This window comes from Taudactylus pleione, unplaced genomic scaffold (assembly GCF_031769625.1).
Source record: "Taudactylus pleione unplaced genomic scaffold, aTauple2 ptg000114l, whole genome shotgun sequence".
In the NCBI taxonomy this organism is placed as follows: Eukaryota; Metazoa; Chordata; class Amphibia; order Anura; family Myobatrachidae; genus Taudactylus; species Taudactylus pleione.
In genome coordinates this window covers 27,272-47,319 of record NW_028284516.1, presented here as the reverse complement: position 1 = coordinate 47,319, position 20,048 = coordinate 27,272, and the positions used below count along the sequence as shown (strand labels likewise).

The 20,048-nt window shown below is 49.1% G+C and overlaps 2 protein-coding genes across 3 annotated transcripts in view; one reads left to right on the top strand and one right to left on the bottom strand.

Moving 5' to 3' along the window:
* Positions 1-223, bottom strand: part of INTS8 (integrator complex subunit 8) — a 129,348-nt gene extending 129,125 nt beyond the window's left edge. Inside the window, exon 1 of one of the 2 annotated variants that reach the window (XM_088471357.1) lies at positions 149-223. The gene's annotated coding sequence lies outside the window, so the exon portion shown is untranslated. Of the gene's footprint in view, positions 1-75 lie in introns of both variants that reach the window. The other variant, XM_088471356.1, reaches the window with a different exon arrangement.
* LOC148524888 (NADH dehydrogenase (ubiquinone) complex I, assembly factor 6-like) lies at positions 204-12,087 on the top strand. The gene is made up of 4 exons (XM_088471347.1): positions 204-394; positions 3,203-3,302; positions 6,244-6,366; positions 11,947-12,087. The coding sequence occupies exons 1-4, from the start codon at positions 294-296 to the stop codon at positions 12,085-12,087; spliced, it is 465 nt and encodes a 154-aa protein (XP_088327473.1). The 5' UTR covers positions 204-293.
* The last annotated feature ends 7,961 nt before the right edge of the window (positions 12,088-20,048 follow it).

Below are 20,048 nucleotides of genomic sequence, written 5' to 3'. Positions count from 1 at the left end.
GCTGTTAGGTGCTCAGTGTATGTAGAACACATGGTGCTTCCACACTGCGCACATATTCTATGTACAGTCACTCACCTCCTACACTGACACTGACACCGGGGGGCTGTACAGCGGACGTACATACACAGAGGTAACACACGGCACTGACCGTCTCTGTCTCACCGGCAGTCACGTGACAACAACAGTGGCGCCCGGCAATGACGTAGACAGATGCACGCTCCAAACTTTCCCCACCAATGGTGAGCCGAGCCCGGGCCCCGCCCCGCACTGGCCGGTGACATTCAGAGATTGCCATGGCGGGGAGGTCGCTGCTGCGCTGCCGGTCACCGCTCATCCGGTGCTGTACACGGGGGAAGAGCGACCAGGCCTCTCCCTACTGCCTGCAGCTGGTCAGGTACAGCTGTAACACTCCCCCCGCTAAGTGACCATTGTCTCTGATACAGCACATGATATGTTTATTGAAGGTTTTCTTTGCTTGTACTGGAGAATGAGATATAGTTATAACGTTTCACAGTAAAAATACATGCACAAAAAATATACTTGTCTCTAACAAGGATCTATAAGCGAACGGGTTGTTTGCTCCTAAAAGAATGACTTTATCACCCTATACTACACAAATCCTATCACACTATTACAACACTAGAGATTCAAAGTATAAGGTAACTATTATACTACGTCCTTTTTAAAGTGAGTGTAAATGAGTTGGGTATGCGATCCCAGCGGTCGGGATGCCGCTGGTCAGAATACTGACAGCGGCATCCCGACAATGAAAATCTCGACAGCGGTACGTAAGTATAGTACCACTAACCCTTACCCCTGTCCTAACCCCGCCATGTGCCTAAACCTAACCCCCGATACTTGCCTACGGGATGCTGGCAGTCGGGATACTGGAGCCGGGATCCCGCCGGTGTTTAGACCGACGGCATCCCGCGTTTTGAGATAGTGGTAGTGGTCGTCTCTATGCTGGCTGTGCAACGGCTTTGTGATTGCATTTATCAGCGTCTTTTCACAGCAGACCTCTGTGCGTAATCGCAGCTGCGATCCGTAGTGAATCAGGCCTCGTGTGTAGATTACAGGGGCGGGGCATGTGGGTCCTCTTGTGGGTGTGGCCTCATGTGTAGATTATAGGGAGTGTGTATGTGGGTCCTCTTGTGGGTGTGGCCTGTGTAGATTACAGGGAGTGTGGTCCTCTTGTGGACTGTGTAGATTTTAGGGGATGTGTATGAGGGTCCTCTTGTGGACTGTGGAGCTGATTCAGAGCTGCTCGCTCCCAGGATATGCAAATTCGGAACACACCCAGCAAGGCAGTCGATCGCATGGCAAGGCATAAACTCGCGCAATATGGCTTGGCGTGCGATCACTTTGTGTATGCACACGCCCACCAGCCTGTCTTAAGACGCCCACTTGCGCACGTCATCTCCAGGAAGTGTATGTAACCGTCGGTACATCGGGTACCATCGGATGCGATCGCAGCACTTGAGGTTGCCTTTACCCTACCGCAAGCACTGCGAGCACTTCAGTGTAAAAACTAGCCAGGTGACGTGTACTATGACGCTGCCTGTTAATTATGCACGCCTCTGAAACGGTGTGGAAACACTCAGGCACTCCTCTTCCCCGTTTCTACTGGCCTGCCCTTGTTACCACCCACAAACCGCCTCTCCTGTCACTTATTCCACTGGGCTGTCTTTGCTGGGACTAGTTTGCGCACTGCGATGCATACGCATGCGCACATTAGCGAACATTGCCAGCACCGAGCGAACGCTTGGTAGCGACCGGGTCTGAATCAGGCCCTGTGTGTAGATTACAGGGGGTGTGTATGAGGGTCCTCTTGTGGTCTGTGGGCCTGATTCAGCATGGATCGCTATTGCAACAGCGTACGCAGATTGGTCGATAGTGTTCACTCTAGGTCTGGCGGCAGGCAGGGCGCCGGACCTAGAGTTAGGGCACATCTGCCTGCGCCCGAAAAGGGGTCATGGCCAATGAAAAGGGGGCGGGTCTTTATAATGCGTCCCTCTTTTCGTCACTTTTGGGGTGTGCCCGGCACTTCCGGATATGCTGGGCAGCCCCCAGGCGCCGCTGACACTGTGAATGGATGCCGGGCGCATGCGCCCGGCATCCATTCACCGGTGGTGACAGGCTGACAGCTGCACTCAGCCGTTTCCCCACCCGGTGGAGACAGAACCCGCAGGCTGTCTCAGCGGGGCGACACGCTGGAGGGCAGGGTGCTTTCTGGCCTTCAGAAATAGGGCAGGGCGCAGCGCCCTGCTGATACAGCCTAGCGGGAACGCTAGGTCGATGGTGCGTACTGCGTATACAGCGCAGTGCGCTTGCGTGAGTTAGCTTTGCGATCACTCAAGCAGAATGAAAGCCATCGCAGAGAGAGTGACAAGCTGTGAGCGTTTGGGGGAGTGGTCAGAGAAACACAGGTGCGCCTATCCGTTTGAACGCCGTTTCCTGGGTGTGCATAAATTAGCCACTGAGATGGCATACACAGTTTGAGTATTCACTGGGTTCAACAAGACTTGCAGTTTCTGATTGAGCAGCTGCCATTTTGTGTTAGTTTCTGCGGCAGGTCAGACCTGCTGTAATTCTGCGTGTGAGCCGATGTTCCCGATCTATACACAGGGACTGCACGGTATTACGGATGTGAGATAGCGGTAGTGGGCGTCTCTGTGCTGGCTGTGCGACGTCTTTGCAATTGCATTCATTAGCATAATTTCTCAGCAGACCCCCGTGCGTAATTGCACCTGCGATCGCACTAGCTATGATATACCTCTTACCCCTAATTAGACAGTCTATCTATATTATCATATGGCTCATATTACCCACAACTAGTAAATATATCACTGATTTAGATAATATTGCAATCTATGATATTTACATAACCATGATTACAATTATACTAAGAATTAGGACAAGCGGGGTCCAGTTAATCTCTTTTAAAACACATTTTTTTTCTTCCCACTACTACTATGCTATTAGTTTTAATATTTAGCTAATTATTATAATTATTCTAAGAGTCATTCTAACCCTTTTTTTAATTTAATTCAATACATTTTATTTTATATGCTGTCATTTGTGTTCTACTCAGTCTCAAAAAATTACTCTGTGCAGTAGGAAAACTCCTTTTTCTTGTTGTTACTTTATACATTTCACACTGTACGATATCGATGAGAAAATATTTTTGAATTTCTTTTTGCAGGAAACGTGACTATGAGGGATTTCTGTGTACGTTGCTGCTGCCGCCTGAATGTCGGGATTCTGTTTTAGCACTACGGGCATTTAATGTAGAACTCTCGCAGGCAGGTATTCCGTTATCATTACAATGAGCATCATCTATGGTTTGCTCACATCTTAGTTGATGTGTCCAGTTTAAAGGCTATCCCCACTCAAGATTTACTTTTTTTTTTTTTTAAATTGAGTGATCTTTTATTGAGATTTTTTAAAACTACACCCAAACATAAATAAAGAGTACAACATAGTGTTCATGGCAGACATAGAAATGACTTGAAACCAATATACATATTACATTGACAGTAAAATAAACGGCTAGAAATAGAGAAGTAAAACATATATGTATGTAAGAAAATATACAACTGATTCCAAAATACTACGAATATCCTAGTGCGTACCCAAAGGCGCCATCTGGGTCTGCACAACATAAAACTGATGGAGAACTGGTCACATTTCTGCACATTATATACGCATCAGAAAATTATCACAAAACAGGATATAAAAACTAAAATATATAAATAATACTATATCCGTCAGAAAATCAATATAATAGCAATTAAAATAAAAACCAAGCCTCCTCCCCTAACCCAAAACAAACCACTCCATAACCCTTCACCCTGTATAACCTAACCCCAACCCAGGCATACTTGGATCCCTGAATCCCCACCCCACCACTAACTACTCTAATAAACCTAAAAAATAACCCCCCCAAACCCGAATAAAGGATAATAGTTATATAAATGACAAGGGCAATATACTACTGGCCCTAAGCTAGGCCAGACTAGCCCCAGCTCTCCTGCATCATTTGAATTTCAAATACAGGACCTCAACCAGAGCCGCTCGCAAAATGCGAGCTCTCGCTCTGAATGCGGGTGGCCGCTTCCATTTTCTGAGCCAGCCTCCTGGCCGCTCGCTAGGCTGTGGGTTACCACCCACAGCTTAAACGAGCGACCAGGATGATGGTCGCGATGGTCAAGACCATCGCGACCATCTGGGCTTGCGACGAGACCCTTGAGGTAGGGTCTCGTCTGCCGCAAGCCCCAGAGAGCTTTCGGCTCTAATAGAGCCGAAAGCTCTCCCACTGACATCACTAGTGATGTCAGTGGGGCCACCCACAAACGGCAGGCGTTTGCTTGGGAACGCCTCTGTTTGTGAAGCCACCCCCCACCATGCCCACAAAACGGGTCGAGCTATCGATCAGCATCGACAGCCGCTTGCGGCCGCTATGCGTACGCACAGCCAAACATCGACCCGCTTGCAAGCGCTTGCCAGCGGGTCTGAATGAGGTCCACTTTCCATAAGAGAAGTAGCAATATATTAAAGATCTAAATATATCCATATAGCAAAGGAGAAAAGTCGAATTAAGCATTCAGCAACAGGATATATAAAATGTCCAGCAACTAAACATAATAACATGTTTCAAAATATTAGTATTAGTCCGGCCACATCTCTGTCCCTTGAAAAGGTGAATTTGAAGTGATAGTCCCATCTCGGCACATATGAAGGGGAACAGAAGAGGCATACTGAAACGGTAAACCCTGGTATCTCGGCCCACTTAATACCAATAAAGGACAAATCATTAGGGGTAAAACAGCATAGTCGGAACACCCAGAAATAGGATAGCAACTAGACTCCGATTTAATCACATCCATTGGAAGGAGTAAATTTTGGATGAAGTCAGTCATAGAAGCTGTGATGGCTGCAACTTCAGAAATTGGCTGTGTAACTTGCTCATCCACATCACAGCACCTCTCAGGAGCAACACATGAAGGAAGGGTATCTGCCTGTATGTTGTCAAGCTTTGTAAGAAGCCTTTGAGTAGAGGTCCTGACCGCCTGAAGGATTTGTTGCACAGAGAGAGACATATTTAGGACGAAATGTCACACAACAGGAATTCCAGTATAGCAGGAAAAAATGGGATGCATGCTGCGGAAACGAACCCTCAGCGACAAGATGGTGGAGGCTAGCACGCCACCAGAGCTCGGTACCAAGAGACGTAGACAGGAGAGCTCAAAATGGCAGATATATCCAACACTTTATAAACCTCACCGCCAGGTGCAACAGATAAAAGATGGCCGCCAGCCCTTATGTATGTTGAGGCCAGGCGAAGAATCCCACGATAGGCAACATCCCAGTCAACCACAAGAGGCCCGCTTGGAGGGAAGCAGCCATTCCAGGAGCAGCGGCAGACCAGGGAGAAATCCAAAATGGCCCCAGCTAAATCCAGCACATCACAAACAGGCAGCAAGAGGCAGAGAGCTGGCAGTGGGGGGCCCGGAGCACCAGAATCGCAGCAGAAAACCAGGGAGAGACCCGCAGGTAAGTAGAGTCAGCCCAATCAGCAGCCACAGAGACTGAGAGCCGGGACAAAGGCACCGGACCACATGCATGATGGACACGCCAACTTAAACTTCGGGAAGCAATCACAGTGCACCAAAGGAAGCAGGAGGTATTAACCCACACTTGTAGTGTCCATAAAGCAGGAATATTTAACTGACCAGGATATAAGCAGGATATATGCTGGAGAGCTGGTAAAATGCTGCCTACACCAAGCTACTTCAGTCCAGGCCCCCTCAGGATTTACATTTTACTAGTATATGTCCCTGTGATGGCATACGCCTACAATGCTACGAGCCTTCCACAGCTAACAGATGCCACAGTATACCAATATCCTGCCCTCAGCTGCCATTCTATACATTGTCTATATTGTTTCATTGGGACAATGCTGCCATAATGTGTCACTCCCCTGTGTCAGCGCAGCTTCTGTATCTCTTTGAATCTCATTTACATACTCCTGTTCCCCAAAATGATCTCGTTGTTACATTCGGGTTCACGTGCCCAGCTCCTCTTGTCAGAAGTTGCCAATTGTTGTGCTGACATTTTTCATGTAGATTCCTTAACATCTGGCTTGTACGGGGGGGGATTGCACTTTTAGAAATTACAGCAAACTCCCCTCCATATGAAAATCATTTATAATTTTGTATTTATTTTTTAATTTTCACCTGGAAGGTAAAAGACTCTGTATCTCAGAAGCATCTTGGTCTGATGAGGATGCAGTTCTGGAGAGACGCGGTACAGGAGATGTACAATGGGAACCCTCCGCGTCACCCTGTTGCACTTGAACTGTCCAAGGTATAGTAATTCATAAAGTCATAAAGTGTCACATATACAGGAGCGTGGTATATATTGATTTGAGCACCATGACATACAACTATTTGAAATGAACATAGATATCTGTTTTAAACACAGCTGAGCCAGTCACAGATTGGGGCCATCACATTTAGGGGGTCATTCAGAGTCGGTCGCAAGCGCTGAGCACTCGCAAACGACTCAATGTTGCCCCACTGGGCATGCGCACGACGGAGCCGGCTCCGTCGTGCGCATGCGCGAGACCCGGCTAGCTACGGACGCTCCGTCGCTAGGGGTCTCGCAGCAGACGGGGCGAGCTGTCGATGGTGAGTGACAGCTTGCCCCGTTTGGGAGGCGGGCAGGGGGCATGCCTGCCCAAACGGAGGAGTTCCCGCCGGAACGCTTGCCATTTGGGGGTGGCCCCGCTGACAACATTGCTGATGTCCGTGGGGAGCTTCCTGCTCGATCAGAACAGGAAGCTCTCTGGGGCTTACGAGTGCCCAGACCCAATCTTAGGGTCTGGTCGTAAGCCCCGATGGTCACCCATGTCGGTCGCTAGAGCTGTGGGTGTTAACCCACAGCTTAGCGATCGACAAGGAGGCGGTTGTTCAGGTTGCAAGCGGCCGCCCTGATTCAGAGCGACCGCTTGCAACTAGGGATGTGCAGGCTCGGATAGGTTCGAGTTTGCACGTGGAGTTCGGATTTTTCCCTCCAAAAAAACGGAACTCAGAACGAGGCAAAACGTCATCTTACATGGACGAACATCATCATTCCTGGACAACCAGGAATGATGATGTTCGTCCATGTAAGATGACGTTTTGCCTCGTTCTGAGTTCCGTTTTTTTGGAGGGAAAAATCCGAACTCCACGTGCAAACTCGAACCTATCCGAGCCTGCACATCCCTACTTGCAACTAACGACCGCCTCTGAATGAGGTCCTAAGTCTCCACTATTTTTGTGGTTTTGTATCATTCTGCTCCATGTGAGGAAATACTGCTACACAGGGTAATGAGGAGGTACCTGACGTACGCATAGACATCACTGGGCACCTCCTACTACTGTCACTGTGAGGAACACTGCTACACAGGACAATGAGGAGGTAACTGTCACACGCACAGACATGGTCACTGACTACGTCTTCCTACTGTCACTGTGAGAAGCACTGCTATACAGAACAATGAGGAGGTAACTGCCGTACGCACAGACATCACTGGGCACCTCCTACTACTGTCACTGTGAGGAACACTGCTACACAGGGTAATGACGAAACTGCTTCACACACATACATGGTCACTGGGCACCTACTACTACTGTCACTGTGAGGAACACTGCTACACAGGGTAATGAGGAGGTAACTGCCACACGCACAGACATGATCACTGGGCACCTCCTACTACTGTCACTGGGAGAAACACTGCTACACAGGGTAATGAGGAGGTAACTGTCACACGCACAGACATGGTCACTGACTACGTCTTCCTACTGTCACTGTGAGAAGCACTGCTATACAGAACAATGAGGAGGTAACTGCCGTACGCACAGACATCACTGGGCACCTCCTACTACTGTCACTGGGAGAAACACTGCTACACAGGGTAATGAGGAAACTGCCATGCACACATACATGGTCACTGGGCACCTCCTACTATGGTCACTGTGAGGAACACTGCTACACAGGGTAATGAGGTAACTGACGTACGCACAGACATCACTGAGCACCTGCTACTACTGTCACTGTGAGGAACACTGCTACACAGGGTAATGACGAAACTGCCACACACACATACATGGTCACTGAGTACCTCCTCCGCCTGTCACTGTGAGGAACACTGCTACACAGGGTAATGAGGAGGTAACTGCCACACGCACAGACATGATCACTGGGCACCTCCTACTACTGTCACTGTGAGGAACACTGCTACACAGGACAATGAGGAGGTAACTGTCACACGCACAGACATGGTCACTGACTACGTCTTCCTACTGTCACTGTGAGAAGCACTGCTATACAGAACAATGAGGAGGTAACTGCCGTACGCACAGACATCACTGGGCACCTCCTACTACTGTCACTGGGAGAAACACTGCTACACAGGGTAATGAGGAAACTGCCATGCACACATACATGGTCACTGGGCACCTCCTACTATGGTCACTGTGAGGAACACTGCTACACAGGGTAATGAGGTAACTGCCGTACGCACAGACATCACTGGGCACCTCCTACTACTGTCACTGTGAGGAACACTGCTACACAGGGTAATGACGAAACTGCCACACACACATACATGGTCACTGAGTACCTCCTCCGCCTGTCACTGTGAGGAACACTGCTACACAGGGTAATGAGGAGGTAACTGCCACACGCACAGACATGATCACTGGGCACCTCCTACTACTGTCACTGTGAGGAACACTGCTACACAGGACAATGAGGAGGTAAGTGCCATACACACATACATGGTCACTGGGCACCTCCTACTACTGTCTCTGTGAGCAGCACTGCTACACAGGGTAATGAGGAGGTAACTGCCATACACAGACATGATCACTGGGCACCTCCTACTACTGTCACTATGAGAAACACTGCTACACAGGGTAAAGAGGAAAGTGCCATACACACATACATGGTCACTGGGCACCTCCTACTACTGTCACTGTGAGGAACACTGCTACACAGGGTAATGAGGAGGTAACTGCCGTACACACATACATGGTCACTGGGCACCTCCTTCTACTGTCACTGTTAGCAGCACTGCTACACAGGGCAGAGAGGTAGAAACTCATATACACAGACATGGGTGTAGGTTTATCAACACTTGGAAAGAGATGAAGTACCAACTAATCAGTCCCTAGCTGTCATATTTCAAATGCAGCCTTTAAAGTGATAGTTAGGAGTTGATTGGTTGGTACTTTTTCTCTCCAAGCTTTGTTAAATCTCCCCCTAGATCACTGTACTCCTCCTCCTACTGTCACTATGAGAAGCACTACTACACAAGGTAATGAGGTAACTGTCACACGCACAGACATGGTCACTGAGTGCCTCCTCCTACTGTCACTATGAGAAGCACTGCTACACAAGGTAATGAGGTAACTGTCACACGCACATACATGGTCACTGAGTGCCTCCTCCTACTGTCACTATGAGAAGCACTGCTACACAAGGTAATGAGGTAACTGTCACACGCACAGACATGGTCACTGAGTGCCTCCTCCTACTGTCACTATGAGAAGCACTGCTACACAAGGTAATGAGGTAACTGTCACACGCACATACATGGTCACTGAGTGCCTCCTCCTACTGTCACTATGAGAAGCACTGCTACACAAGGTAATGAGGTAACTGTCACACGCACATACATGGTCACTGAGTGCCTCCTCCTACTGTCACTATGAGAAGCACTGCTACACAAGGTAATGAGGTAACTGTCACACGCACATACATGGTCACTGAGTGCCTCCTCCTACTGTCACTATGAGAAGCACTGCTACACAAGGTAATGAGGTAACTGTCACACGCACATACATGGTCACAGTGCCTCCTCCTACTGTCACTATGAGAAGCACTGCTACACAAGGTAATGAGGTAACTGTCACACGCACAGACATGGTCACTGAGTGCCTCCTCCTACTGTCACTATGAGAAGCACTGCTACACAAGGTAATGAGGTAACTGTCACACGCACAGACATGGTCACTGAGTGCCTCCTCCTACTGTCACTATGAGAAGCACTGCTACACAAGGTAATGAGGTAACTGTCACACGCACATACATGGTCACTGAGTGCCTCCTCCTACTGTCACTATGAGAAGCACTGCTACACAAGGTAATGAGGTAACTGTCACACGCACATACATGGTCACTGAGTGCCTCCTCCTACTGTCACTATGAGAAGCACTGCTACACAAGGTAATGAGGTAACTGTCACACGCACATACATGGTCACTGAGTGCCTCCTCCTACTGTCACTATGAGAAGCACTGCTACACAAGGTAATGAGGTAACTGTCACACGCACATACATGGTCACTGAGTGCCTCCTCCTACTGTCACTATGAGAAGCACTGCTACACAAGGTAATGAGGTAACTGTCACACGCACAGACATGGTCACTGAGTGCCTCCTCCTACTGTCACTATGAGAAGCACTGCTACACAAGGTAATGAGGTAACTGTCACACGCACATACATGGTCACTGAGTGCCTCCTCCTACTGTCACTATGAGAAGCACTGCTACACAAGGTAATGAGGTAACTGTCACACGCACAGACATGGTCACTGAGTGCCTCCTCCTACTGTCACTATGAGAAGCACTGCTACACAAGGTAATGAGGTAACTGTCACACGCACAGACATGGTCACTGAGTGCCTCCTCCTACTGTCACTATGAGAAGCACTGCTACACAAGGTAATGAGGTAACTGTCACACGCACAGACATGGTCACTGAGTGCCTCCTCCTACTGTCACTATGAGAAGCACTGCTACACAAGGTAATGAGGTAACTGTCACACGCACATACATGGTCACTGAGTGCCTCCTCCTACTGTCACTATGAGAAGCACTGCTACACAAGGTAATGAGGTAACTGTCACACGCACATACATGGTCACTGAGTGCCTCCTCCTACTGTCACTATGAGAAGCACTGCTACACAAGGTAATGAGGTAACTGTCACACGCACATACATGGTCACTGAGTGCCTCCTCCTACTGTCACTATGAGAAGCACTGCTACACAAGGTAATGAGGTAACTGTCACACGCACATACATGGTCACTGAGTGCCTCCTCCTACTGTCACTATGAGAAGCACTGCTACACAAGGTAATGAGGTAACTGTCACACGCACAGACATGGTCACTGAGTGCCTCCTCCTACTGTCACTATGAGAAGCACTGCTACACAAGGTAATGAGGTAACTGTCACACGCACATACATGGTCACTGAGTGCCTCCTCCTACTGTCACTATGAGAAGCACTGCTACACAAGGTAATGAGGTAACTGTCACACGCACAGACATGGTCACTGAGTGCCTCCTCCTACTGTCACTATGAGAAGCACTGCTACACAAGGTAATGAGGTAACTGTCACACGCACAGACATGGTCACTGAGTGCCTCCTCCTACTGTCACTATGAGAAGCACTGCTACACAAGGTCTGTGTGCTGAGCGCTAACCTCTCTCCTACAATCACTGTGAGGGGAGCTGTCATACAAGGTCATCAGAAAGGGAATTCCAAAGAGAGCTTGAAAATACAAGGTAAGTGTATAATGTGTTTTTAGCAGATTTTAGGCATGGTGCATACAATGACTTTTACCTTTTCCAGATAAGGATTTTTTGTTTTTCTCTTCAAGCATTCAATAGTTACATTCCTACACGTAAAGGCTCATTTATTTATGTTTAAACACAGCTTGAATAGGTTGTAATCTGGTTAGACCACTAAAAGCAGGGCCATGTGAAGTAATCTTGTCGTTTCCATACATTTTCCCAGTTTGAAAACTTATGACAATCTGAAACTATGACCTCAGAGACCGTTAATGTTTCCATAAAAATCACCTTCCTATATATTGTGTTTTCTTGCACAGGCTGTACAGAAGCACAACCTGACTAAAAGATGGCTGACAAGAATCATTGATGAGCGAGTGAGTTGTCTGGTTTTTGCTTACTGTTTGAATTGTGTGTTATATATAATGAGGACAAATGTGCTACAATGTGCCCAAATATGACTCTGCTCAGTACAAAATGTTGGCACAGAACAGCTGCTGGAGGGGGCATAGCTGTAATACCCCGCTGCCTCCCTAGATGGCAGTGCAGCATTATAGTTCCCTGCACAAAGTAACTGAGCAGTATTTTCATGACTCTGAAGAAGAGAAATAAACAGAAGGGCTTTATAATGCAGAGAGTGTTCAATGTGTTTGGAAATGTGATGTTTGCTGGCTCCAATCCCTTTAGATAACATTTGGTGTTTCCTGAAAAAAAAAAGCTTATAATACATCTTCAGAGTGGCTAGATAAATCTTTTCAAATATATCGGGTTTGTAAAGTTACTTGTATGTAATACAGATGTGTCCACATACATCTTACCTCCGTGCGCTACAAGTCGCGTCAAACAATGCTTGAGTGGCGGGTGACTCGGTAGCGCAGAGCGTCTTTTCGTACAACTTTTTACCTTCAAATGTGTTATTTTCACAGAGTGATGCAAACGGGATGGACAGGCAGCTTCTGCTGATTAAAATGATATGCGGCATGCCTATATTCTGTGTGCCACTGCGGCTGTATCTGCATGCAAAATGCTACGTTAGTGTCAATGACTGCGACACTGTAACGCAGCGTTACGCATGCAGAGCTTGAACATTCCCTCTCCCTGGTATTGGTTGGGGCTGTAAAGCTGCATACACACAGTACGATCTGTACCAACAACAACTTGAAAAGATACAGGCCCTGATTCAGAGCCGGACGCTCTGACCAGAGCGCTCGCTCTGAATCAGGGCCCACCTCCATAATTATGGAGCGTCCTCCTGGACGCTCGTATAGCTGTGGGTCACCACCCACAGCATATACGAGCGTGCAGGATGATGGTCGCGATGGTCTTGACCATCGCGACCATCGCCACTGCGAGCCGAAGCCTGCGGTTGAGTTTCTCAACCGCAAGGCCCGGAGTGATTTTGGCTCTATCAGAGCCAAAATCACTCCCACTGACATCACTAGTGATGTCAGTGGGGCCGGCTTCTGACGGTAGGCGTTCCCTTGGGAACGCCCCCGGCACGCACCCCAAAGGGGGCGTGCTGTCAATCAACATCGACAGCACGCCCCCTTTGATCAGACACAACGAGCAAAGGAAAGTCCTTCGCTCGTCGCGTCTCGCGCATGCGCACGACGGAGCTCCCTCCGTCGTGCGCATGCGCAGTGCACACCATCGACCCACTTGCGAGCGGACAGCCGCTCGCGAGTGGGTCTGAATCAGGCCCACTGTTCATATATCTTTCAGTGAAGTCATCCTGCCACATCTCTGAACAGGCGAAGTTGACGATATTGTGCAAGTTGGCCTGCATGTATGGACGATCATAGATATCGTTATCGTTTATGTGAGAACGCACATCGTTGGTCGTTCACTGCATAAAAAATGAACGATATATCGTTAAACATTATCGTTCATAGATATCGTACCGTGTTTACGCACCATAATAGAAATTAAGTAAACCTTGGGGAAATGTTAAGCTGGGTACACACGGGACGATCTGTTCAGCAAACGATATCGCCATACGATCTCCCTTAAAATTCCTGGTGTACGGGATGAGCAATATTGTTCGTCCACACACCAACTATTTCACCAACGATAAACGACCAACGATCGTTCTCCAATATAGAAAATTAACAATATTGGCCTGCATGCATGCACGATATTATCGTTCAGCGGGAGTGCGCATCGTTGGTCGTTCATTGCATACAAACTGAACGATATATCGTTGAACAATATCGCTATCGTTAATATCCGAACGATAAATTATTCTGTGTGTATGCACTTTTAGGTATATATTTTCAGTGGTGGTAAAGCAGCTCTAAACAGAATTTGACCTAAATTGACAACATTTGGCATAGCCGTAGTTTAACCAGCATTGATTCCTTAACCCATATAAAATCACTCAATGGGATGATCCCTTTTCATACATTGCTATTTTGAGTTGTTCAGTAATAACACTGGGGCACAGTAAATCTGTTGCCAGGGATTTAAGAGTCGACTTCAATTAATTTTGTGCTCCTGATCATGAATATGCCATGCTTATTTCTCCTTCATCCACTAGGGGACACTGGAGCTTCATGACAGTGGGGTATAGACGGTGGGTTGAGTTGAGCCTGGCACTTTAAAAATCTACAAGTGTGACTGGCTCCTCCCCCTCTATGCCCCATCAACCCCAGTTTTTAGAATGTGCCCGAGTAGAGCCGGTGCACAGGGGCTGTCTCCAGCCCTTATATTAATTTTATATAGATAAAAGAATCAAAGTCACAAGAGGACAGGCAGACTGTTAGCTGTGACAGTCTGCCTGCATCGTGGGAGCCGCCAGAGAGGGGACCACACGGCTACTGCAGCCTGTGTCCGGTCACCCTATGGAGGGGAGGCTGCTTTAGGCAGTTAGGAGTCATCAGACTCAGCGGGGCCCGCCACAGCTACCACTGGCTTGTGTCCGGGTCCCCGCTCTCCCCTCACTGCCCAGCGCTCTGGCCGCAGCAGCCCGGTGAGTAGCACACCTCTCCTGACTAGCAGGAGAGGTGAAAATAACTGCTGGGTCTGAAAACAGCGCGCTGCTGTCAGCCCCGCTGTCAGTTGCCACGCTGGTGTTGTGATAGAACACCGGCGCTGGCTGTTAGGTAGGCGCGCAGCAGTCCTGCCTCTGCGTGCCGGTGCTTGTGTAAAAGGCACCGGCACGGTTACACTGGCGGCGGTTGTGCCGCTGGCCCCCGCTGTCAGTGCGGGGACAGACGTCCCACTGTATAAGTGTATGCCGCGCGCATACAAAGCGGCGGCCATTAGGAGGAGGAGCTTATGGGTCCCTCCTCCTCTTCCTCCTTCACTGCCTGGGCTAGTTTGGCGCGCTCTGAACGGGAGTGGCGCCTCAGACTGCAGGCACTGAGCGGAGGGGGAGAGAAGAAGACTGAGAGCATCTACAGGGGGTCTGTAAATACAGAAGGTGGTTTTAACTACTTTCTGGTCCTATTGACTGCTCCTCCCTTATATGCCTGTCTGCCCCTGTTACTGAGTTGCATTATTCTTGAAATTCTGCTCCTCCTATACTGCTCTGCCTGCAATTTGAGTAGCATTATTATTGAAATTCTGCTCCTCCCTTATTGCTCTGTCTGCTCCCATACTTGAGTAGCATTATTATTGTAATTCTGCTTCTCCCTATACTTCTTCTGCATTCCTGAATTGTATGTGGTGCTTGTCTGTGAGTACATGATGACATCCAGGACAGAAAAAACTGCATCACAAAAGCTGTTTGCCTGCACTAAGTGCAGGAAGAAGTTTACCCATGCTCGCTCCGAAGGGTCTTCCCTGTGCGAGACGTGTGAAGCAGACAGTGCTAACACGCAGTCTGTCACTCCCTCCTTCATAAATAGTTTGGCCAGGGTCATGGCGGACCTTTCTTCTGAATTAGCCGCTTCCCGTAGGGAACGGGAGTCTGCCAGAGATCTACCTGGCACATCTCACCCTTCTTTTCTAGCAGAACCAGCGTGGGCTCAGAATTTAGTCCGCTCGGTGAATAGCCTTGCTCAAGCGATGGGTTCTGTGTCTAAAGCTCCTGAAGCTACGGTAAGTCGCTCATCTAAAAAGAGGGCTCTTCCGGCGGTTCTCCAGTCGGATGAGGATTCGGCAGCGGATCACTCGTCTCAGGAGGAAGGGGAGATGCTGGACGAATCATTTGTAGAGACTTACTCACAAGAACCTGAGGCATTGCAGGGTATTGACGCACTCATTCTAGCGGTAAGGGAAGTTCTTAAGATTTCTGGCCAGGAAGCTCCAGAATCGTTAGAAGACTCCTTATTTGCCAGGTCACAGAAGATGGCCGTCACATTCCCTGTTTCTCTCCAGTTGGATGAACAGATGACGGCAGCCTGGCAGAATCCGGACCGTAAATTCCAGATTCCTAAGCGTTTTTTCTCTCTTTACCCATTTCCTGTGGAAAATAGGAAGAGGTGGGAGACCCCGCCACCTGTGGATTCTTCGGTTTCTCGGTTGTCAAAGAAGACCACGTTACCTGTTCCAGGAGCTACTACATTGAAGGAAACCTCAGAGCGGAGATTAGAAACCACTTTGAAATCCATTTATACGGCCGCAGGTGCAGTTCTCCGGCCGGCCTTGGTAGGATCTTGGGTCAACAAGGCTGTGGAAAAGTGGGCGGAACAATTGACTGAGGGTCTTAGATCCAGCACTCCGCGGGCAGATCTGATTACCTTGGCAGAACATATTCAGGAGTCTGCTGTATACTTAGGAGACGCCTCCAGAGATATCGGCCAGGTAGGCGCTAGGATTTCTGCTTCGGCGGTCTCTGCTCGCCGGGCACTTTGGCTTCGTGCCTGGCAAGCGGATGCGGAGTCAAAAAGAGCAGTGGAAGCTCTTCCTTTCACAGGCGATATTTTATTTGGTCCAGAGCTGGACAAATGGATCTCGCTGGCCACTGGAGGTAAGAGTACTTTTCTACCTTCATCAGCACCTCCTCCGCGTCGCTCGTTTAGGGGACCTTCCTTTCGTTCCTTTCGAGCATCGGCAAGATTTCAGGGACGATCTCGAGGTTCGTCTTCAGCGGGGCGAGGAGGCCGTGCTAGAGGACGTCAAGCAAATATTGGCCGCCGTCCAGATCCCAAGCCAGCAGACAAGCCTGTGGCATGACGGGCTCCCATCCCATCTCGGAAATCCGAAGGTGGGGGCTCGCCTCCAGCGTTTCTCGGAGGTTTGGAGACGGACTTCTCCAGACACTTGGGTTCGAAATCTGGTATCTCAAGGGTACAAGATCGAGTTCGTTTTCACTCCTCCTCGGCGTTATTTTACAACAGGTTTGCCCGTCGACCCCTTGAAGCAACTAATTTTGCGTCAAGCGATCGAGAAACTTTTGCTGGCCGAGGTCCTTGTGGCGGTTCCCACTGCACAAAGACAACAAGGGTTTTACTCAAACCTTTTTGTGGTTCCGAAACCAGATGGGTCAGTCAGACCCATTCTGAATCTGAAATCCTTGAACCAGTATCTTTCATTTCACAGGTTCAAGATGGAATCTCTCCATTCTGTCATTGCGGGACTAGAGGCAGAAGAGTTTCTGGTGTCGATAGATATCAAGGACGCCTACCTGCATGTCCCAATTTGGGTTCCTCACCAGGCTTTCCTCAGATTTGCCATCAGGGAAGCTCATTTCCAGTTTCAGGCCCTGCCATTCGGTCTCTCGTCAGCTCCCAGGGTATTCACCAAAGTGATGGCCGTCATGGTGTCTCACTTGCGCTCTCGGGGGGTGACGATAGTTCCGTACCTAGACGATTTACTCATCAAGGCTCCGACGGCAGAAGTCCTTTTACACCAAGTGTCCCTTACACATCAGATTCTCATTCAACATGGATGGATTGTGAACTTCCAGAAGTCTCAGTTGATGCCGTTCCAGAGACTTCAGTTCCTAGGAATGATTCTAGACACTGTTCTGCTTCGTATATTCTTGCCAAGGGACAAGGCCATAGCCATACAGGAGCTGGTTCGTCTAGTGCTCAGACCCAGGAAAGTATCTGTGCATCTTTGCATCCGTCTCCTGGGGAAAATGGTGGCTTACTTCGAGGCCATCCAATTCGGCAGATTTCACTCCAGAATATTTCAACTGGATCTTCTGTCTCAGTGGTCCGGGTCCCACCTACAGATGCATCGGCTGGTGCGTCTGTCTCCCCGGACCCGCATATCCTTGCTCTGGTGGCTTCGGACGGAGCATCTGTTAGCGGGTCGGCGCTTCGGAATTTGGAATTGGACCTTGGTCACCACGGACGCCAGCCTCCACGGATGGGGAGCGGTGGTTCTGGACAATCACTTCCAGGGGCTTTGGTCGCAGCAGGAGTCCCTCTTACCAATCAATGTTCTCGAACTGCGGGCAGTCTACAGAGCTTTGATACAGGCTGCTCCTCTGTTACGAGGACTTCCGGTTCGGATACAATCCGACAACGCCACTGCAGTGGCATACATAAATCGCCAAGGGGGAACCCGCAGTCGGATGGCAATGAGAGAAGCCAGTCGCATCCTTCTGTGGGCAGAAAGACACGTAGAGGTCATTTCCGCAGTGTTTATTCCGGGGGTCGACAACTGGGAAGCGGACTACCTCAGTCGTCAGGATCTTCATCCCGGGGAGTGGTCCCTTCATCCCGAGGTCTTTCATCAACTGGTTTGCAGATGGGGGAAGCCACAGATAGACCTGATGGCATCTCGGATAAATCATCAACTACCCCTTTACTGCTCCAGGACCATGGATCCGGCAGCGGTGGGAGCGGATGCTTTACTGATCCCTTGGCCGTACAGCCTTGTGTACCTGTTCCCACCGTTTCCGCTCCTCCCTCGGATTCTCAAGCGGATCAAACGAGAGTCGTCCACCGTCATCCTAGTGGCTCCGGATTGGCCTCGTCGGGTTTGGTACTCCGATCTTTTATTCCTTCTGGCAGACGAACCTTGGCCTCTTCCGCTACGATCGGACCTTCTACAACAGGGTCCATGTGTGTACCCGGATTTACGGCGGCTTCGTTTAACGGCGTGGCTATTGAGACCGCCATCCTAAGAAGCCATGGAGTTCCTAGGTCGGTCATTCCTACCATGCTTAGGGCTAGAAAACCGGTAACATCAGCGCATTATCATCGCATTTGGAGGGCTTATATCTCCTGGTGCGAAGGTCGTGGATCCTCCACTTCCTCTTTTCATTTACCACGTCTTCTTCTTTTTCTTCAAAAAGGCCTCGATGCGGGGTTACGCTTGGGATCGCTTAAAGTGCAGATTTCTGCTCTTTCTATTTTTTTCCAGCGTCGCCTAGCTCTGATTCCGGAGGTTCAGACCTTTTTTCAAGGGGTACTTAGAATTCAGCCTCCCTTTGTGCCACCCACGGCTCCTTGGGACCTGAATCTTGTTTTATCTTTTCTTCAGTCATCCACCTTTGAGCCTTTGCAGGAGGTGGAATTGAAGTATTTGACTTGGAAGATGATCCTTTTATTGGCCCTGGCTTCGGCCAGACGTGTGTCTGAACTTGGAGCCTTGTCCTGCCGTTCCCCTTACTTGATTTTTCACGAAGATCGGGCGGAACTTCGTACCCGGCCTTCCTTTTTGCCCAAGGTGGTCTGGGGTTTTCATCTGAATCAGCCGATTATAGTGCCAGCGTTGTCGGACTCTTCTGGGGATTCTCACTCCTTGGATGTGGTTTGGGCACTTCGCATTTATGTGTCCCGTACTGAGGGGCTACGTAAATCAGAGGCTCTATTCGTCCTTTATGATGCTAATCGGCGTGGCTGGCCTGCGTCTAAACAAACTTTGGCCAGGTGGATTCGTCTGACTATTCGTCAGGCATATGTTGCTTCTGCTCGACCACCGCCGGTATCCATTTCTGCGCATTCTACGCGCTCTGTGGGTACTTCTTGGGCGGCACGTAGAGGTGTCTCGGCTTCACAGCTTTGTAGGGCAGCGACGTGGTCTTCGGTTCATACTTTTGTACGTTTCTACAGATTTGACACTTTTGCGGCTTCTGCTTCAAATTTTGGTCGTAGTGTCTTGCAGGGCGTTCAGCACTCTCCCCCCCAGGAGGGTAGCTTTGGGACGTCCCCACTGTCATGAAGCTCCAGTGTCCCCTAGTGGATGAAGGAGAAAACAGGATTTTGGTACTTACCGTTAAATCCATTTCTCCGATTCCACAGGGGACACTGGACGCCCACCCATTGCTTCTTGCCTGTTCTCAGTTGCTTGTTCTGCTTCAGTTCTGTTGCAGTTTTGTCTGTTTTTATTGTGTGACTGTTTATCACTGCAGACTGCTGTGTTCTTGTAGTGTGTCAGTATGTTGGATGTTTCTTTTCCTGTTCTCCTTCTCTGTTCTTCAGTCTGTTCTCCGTCTCCTCTCGGGCTCAGTTCTTTAAAACTGGGGTTGATGGGGCATAGAGGGGGAGGAGCCAGTCACACTTGTAGATTTTTAAAGTGCCAG